The sequence below is a fragment of the Ammodytes marinus genome (assembly GCF_949987685.1).
Source record: "Ammodytes marinus genome assembly, chromosome: 2".
Lineage (NCBI taxonomy): Eukaryota > Metazoa > Chordata > Actinopteri > Uranoscopiformes > Ammodytidae > Ammodytes > Ammodytes marinus.
The window spans coordinates 26,043,451-26,048,917 of NC_137231.1; the positions used below are offsets into that span (position 1 = coordinate 26,043,451).

Below are 5,467 nucleotides of genomic sequence, written 5' to 3' on the forward strand. Positions count from 1 at the left end.
TAATCTAGAGGCAAAAGGTAATTCAACAATAACAAGGGGGAAAGTGTGGAGTATAGATAAAACATCCCTCCCCAGGCCTGTAATTTTTTTTCTTCTTCTTTTATTTTATTTCTTGCAGCAGAAGGGTGAGATCCAAGCGGCAGCAGATCGTTCCCACATGCTTCCCTGCCGTTCAAGCTCTCCAGAGGTGTCAAGCCAGCCCCAAAGAATGAAGTGCCTCCCTATTGTGCTGCCCAACTATTATGTGCTTAACATTTCCATGACAAAGATGCCACTCGACTTCTCCTTCATCCATTCAGCTGGAGGGCCCTTCTACCCCCCTCTAATAAAACATTTAGCAGCAAATCATTGATTTAAAATCCCTGGAGCCCACCAAAGAGAGGGGTGGGCATGAGCTGCAATATCTCATGTAAATAATATTAATAACAATCATGCCAAAACATAATCATGGACACATACCCATCACAGTGTATGACAGCTGCATGAATGATCATGTAAATAAATGCATTTTGTGCATTGTAATTCCAGCCAATTAAAGGAACAATGCATAAATTAACAACAAAGCTGCTTGCACAGGATTTAAAATATGTCCTTTGCAGTTCTGTAAAAAAGTATAAAATAAAAAAGAATTCAAAAGTACTTGATCTTAAATACTAATGTATCTGGAGCTTTAAAAGGTTTGTATGCCATCAAACCAAGACACAAACTGTATAAATATGTGTTAGTATTAGATTTCAGAGTATATGATAAAGAAAAAACAGATTGTGTCCTCAACAGCCAGTAACGGTAAATTGTGATAGGGCAGAGGGTGTTGGAGGGGGGAGAGGGGTTATGTTGATTTATGGTGCCAGTTGCTTTTGACAACAGCCGGCTAAATCAAGACATAGCAGGTCATTAGGATATCAGTCAACAGTGAAAGCCGGCCTGCATTTTAAATGACCCTGTATTTACAATGCTGGAGTTAGTTACGGAAGCAGGAGGGGAAAAGGCAACACCTCTGTTTTGCAGCTGTATTTGGTGTAAGGAAAGTAATATAAAGTTAGGAGACAAATATCCTTTTTTTTACTGGAGTGAAAATGCCTTAATCATCTCACACACTGTTCAAACACCCTTGAAAAGTACTGTAAAAACATGTGGCACTATAAAACTATCATGGACCACAAAAAGTCAGTTCTACACTCAAAGTGGCTTATTTCATACACATCTTACCATAACCAGTATGCAAAGTTAAATGGGGTTTAAACAATTCAAAATAAATGTAAAAAAAACTGATAAACTGAATTGGTTTAAAATGTGACATTGTGTCATATTTCCAGTATTGTGTGATAAGTAATATGACGTTTATTAAAGGGATGTTTACCATAAGGAAGAAAAAAAAACGCTTTGATTGTATGGTTAAAAAAATTAACTAGGCAACCAAAATGGGCTATAAAGAAGTGAAAACTCATTAAAAACTTTTAACTTTCAGTCTGCGGTCAAATCAACAAAGAACTCACAGTCAAGAGAGATATCTTCAAGTTTCCTTTATGCCTTCCATAAAAGTATATCATTAAGGCAATCATACAGTGGATTTAGACATTTCTTTCTCTAGGCTATACACAGTGAATAAATCATCTCATAGCCTCCAACATAGAGGATTCTCTGAAAAAAAATCTATATAGGCTATACACATATGTACAATGCACATTATCTTTGAAGAGGATACAGTCAAAATAACTTCCCTTTAAAGCTGGAATTCTCAGTCTTTTATTCACAAGATGAACATTTGGATGTAACTAGGTGGCATGTAAATAAATTACTGTTTCACTTTAACTCCTCATCTATTTACAAGTTCATAGATTCCAGCATTAAATACTTGTAATTCAGATCATCCTGGTGCCAAATGGCAACAGCTTCATATAAAAATAGTTCATATCTTTTAAAAAAGAAAACAAAAAGATTGGCAGTGCACAGCATATTAAATGTTGCATTGTTACCAAAACAAGGCAACTGTGTGTCTCTGTCACAACAACTTTACGATCAGAGTCTGTGAGTGAAAGAAAGCAGACAAACTAATTCAGTTTATCACATAAGCAAAGCATCTGGAGAGCTGTGAAGTGGTGTGATTTGATAAGAAGGGCAGACTTGAGCTCAGGGGGGTTTCAAAATATCTTTCTGGTCTCATTTGCATAGAAAATATCCTGATTTGATGTCCTTCAGCGTATACTACTCTTAATTCAAACCAGGCCTGCACCCAAACACCCTTTTCCTTCAGTCTCTTTGATCAGTCTTGCCTTTCACAATAGAAGCAGGTCAATGAGTGACAGAGGTTCGGATTGCCTTTTATCCGGACAATAGTCGGGGCAGATTATGAACCCGGGGACTAAATGAGGGGCAATAGAGCCAAAATGGATGCCAACAGGGTCAAAACACAGTGGGCAGCTGGGAGAGAGCTGGCTCCGCCGGGCGGTTCGTCCACATAGTCCGGTTCCGGTGGCTCTTCTTCGTAATCTGGATCCTGCCCGTAGTCGGAACCGCTGCCCTCTTTACTAACGGGCGAGTCGAAGCACAGCGCCTTCATGCTGCTCTTGACAAACTCGCATATGGCCCTCTCCGTGCCGTCACACATGCAGGTGTCCAGCTGCTGACCCTTGGGTATTTTACGCATGTTGGCGATCACATTCCGACAGGCGTTGGTGCAGATTGCCCCGCTGAAAAGTTTCCCGCAGTGGTGTAAATAGTCGTGCATGTTGGAGCTGCACTGCTGGTCTCGCTCGCACTGGCGCCGGGCTTCCGTGCAGCCGGTGCTGGTAGTCCTGGGCAGACAGGGCTCGATGGCCCGCTTGGTGCTCGTGCACAGCGGGTCGTGCGCGCAGCTGCAGTTCTCCAGCGCCGGCCCGCTTCTGGTCAAATTGAGCTGCACGAGCGACGAGATGCAGTGGCTCGGGCACTTCTTCTTCTCGCCATTCAGCACTGGGCCACACGCGCGCGTGTAGTGTTCGTACGCGTACTTGCAGTCAGGCTCGGCTTGGCAGTTCATGATGGCTTGCCAGCATATCAGCCTCCGACCGTGGGACGGCAAGGCCACCGATAAGTAGACGAAAAACAAAAGCACGCAACCGAGAGGCCAAACCAATCTACAGACGCTCTGTGCCAGTGCGCCAGAGCTTGCCATTGTTCTGGGCTGCCAAGAAACGGCAACACTCACAGAAGTGTCATATGTGAAACTTCTACACTATACTCCCATGAATAGTGTCTTCACTTGGAGAGACTTGATTTATTCCGAGGCAGATGGTGATAGGCCCGTATGTGGGCGTTCAGCAGGCTGGCACTGCGCTGTGTAAACCCGGTGGCTCCAAAAACCCGTCAGCGCTGATCCGTTTCAGCCGGATTCTTCAACAAACCTCCCGTTATCCATACATGATTGAGGCAAAAACGAAACAAAAAAACGCACAGGAGCAGACGAGACGCCAAGAGAAAAAGTTTTCCACAAGTTTAGGAGAGTTTCTGCAGCACCTCATTCCATCGCAGTGATTCTGAGTTCGTGCAGCAAACTGCCTCCAGCTCAGCGAATCCCTCTCGTGCCCTCTCTGCTAGCGGATCTCCACCGAAAAGCGAAGCCGGACGAGAGCCCTATGGTGGACTCCGCCGGGTCATTGAGTGGATCTCGTGCGCACGGGACTGCAAACAAACAGGGCATGCGGGAAAACAACAACTTTTGCAGGTCGCGAAGTGGTCCTCTACTCTTCCCCCTTTGAGCATTTGTCTTTCTGTTCCTCGGCCCCCTCTCCACACATTAGTAGAGGTGCTTCTCATTGGTTGGCCACTTGTTGTGGGTTTCTACGTAGCGATGGGCGGGAGTTCAGGGTGGGAGGAAGATGGTATTGAGAAATACAAGGATGTATGAGTTGGGAGAGAGCAGCTGAAGTGGAGGCGAACCACTTTTTATGCTCAGAGGAAAGAAATCACTTTGTTGCATGTGATTGCAGGATTAAGATCCAATGCCTTTTTTTGCACTCTGACAATTTATGTAGGATAATAAAGGCATGCAGGTTTATTCAAATGGCTTATAACTAGAGTTATAGCCCTGATTCCTTTGGTGGTTCTAAGAAAAGGGGAATGAAATACATATTTGCATATTTTTCTATGTTTTTTTATTGTCCAGTTTTTTTTATTCATTTGCCTCTACCAAACGGTTGAGAGGATATTAAAGCGTTAAAGTGTTATTCCATTCACATAGAATTTATCCATGTACATCTTGAAAGGTATATGATCCTCTGGGATGAAGGGAACCCCTATATCATATAAGGGAAACGTTTTTTTGTTATGTTTAATTTACAAAACCGAATATGATCCCATGATTTATTCATATACAATATGATACTGACATGGCTTCATGTAAAAAAAAAAAATGATGTGCCAGTGAAAACTGTTTTAATTGCAGACAACCTATATGTATTTTACTATGCATTCATAGCCTATCAACATATACATATAACATACTATTATTTTATACACATAAGTGTTTTTGGTTGCGATGGTGGAGAGTTGGGCACAATGTGGCATGTGAGTAAGCCACCATCATATCCCAACATACACAATGGCTCATACTTTAATATCCCTTTAGATGATCATTAATGACACTGTTAATGTACCGCTGTGCAATAATGAATTGAACTTCACAACTCCATGCCTGCAGTTGCTAATGATCTGTGCAGCATCTTCACCGATAATTGAATCACACTCACACAATTAACTGTTCCTCAGCAGAGCAGCCGAGTGCAAATTAATCGCGGTATAACAGGGCACTCAGTTTAATATGATCACTCATTAGGGCTAACTTATTATTGCACTACATCACACGCTGTCAAACGTCGAGCTGGTGAATCAGAGCGCTGGCACTTTTCTTTGCAGCGTCTTGCCTTAACATGTGATCAGATATGAATCCTGCCCAGAGTAGTCATACGTCTATCACCTGAACAAATTCAACTCTTCTTCTGGCCTATTAGAAGAAGATTCCTTGAGGTTTTCCGTGATTACCAATCACCTACTTTCCCTCTACCTGCCTTGTTTGCATCAATAGCGATTTTGTTCAACAGGTGTCAAGATGTTGCCTTGGGCCCAAAGCTCAACGATATTCAAATGACTATCATAAAATAGTAGAAAATCAGCACATCACACACACACGAGAAGCCGAAACCAGTTTTTTGGGGGAATTATTACTCAATCAATGTCTCAAACAATGATCAAAATGTCATTACATTTTTCTTCTGTCAATCTACGATTCATAAACTAATCGTTTCAGCACTTTATCTCATGCCATGTTGAACTTTGCAGACATTTGCTGATTCTAATCAATGATGTCAACATCCATCTGCCACTACAAATCATGCATTCAACTGCATGATAAAGTAACAGGTCACCGATCAGGTTCCTGGAAAGGGAGGTCAAGTAGTTTCGAAGTTGCAGTCCTTCTTAAAGCAGCCCT

At 42.3% G+C, this 5,467-nt stretch overlaps 1 protein-coding gene across 1 annotated transcript; it reads right to left on the reverse strand.

Annotated features, from left to right (window-relative positions):
- Positions 1–1,508: 1,508 nt before the first annotated feature.
- gas1a (growth arrest-specific 1a) lies at positions 1,509–3,738 on the reverse strand. Its single transcript, XM_080044329.1, has one exon. The coding sequence runs from the start codon at positions 3,152–3,154 to the stop codon at positions 2,363–2,365; it is 792 nt and encodes a 263-aa protein (XP_079900455.1). The 5' UTR covers positions 3,155–3,738; the 3' UTR covers positions 1,509–2,362.
- Positions 3,739–5,467: the final 1,729 nt, after the last annotated feature.

What these genes read in the sequence shown, in the direction of transcription:
- gas1a (XM_080044329.1), bottom strand. Translation starts at nt 3,154, where the DNA reads ATGGCAAGCTCTGGCGCACTGGCACAGAGCGTCTGTAGATTGGTTTGG.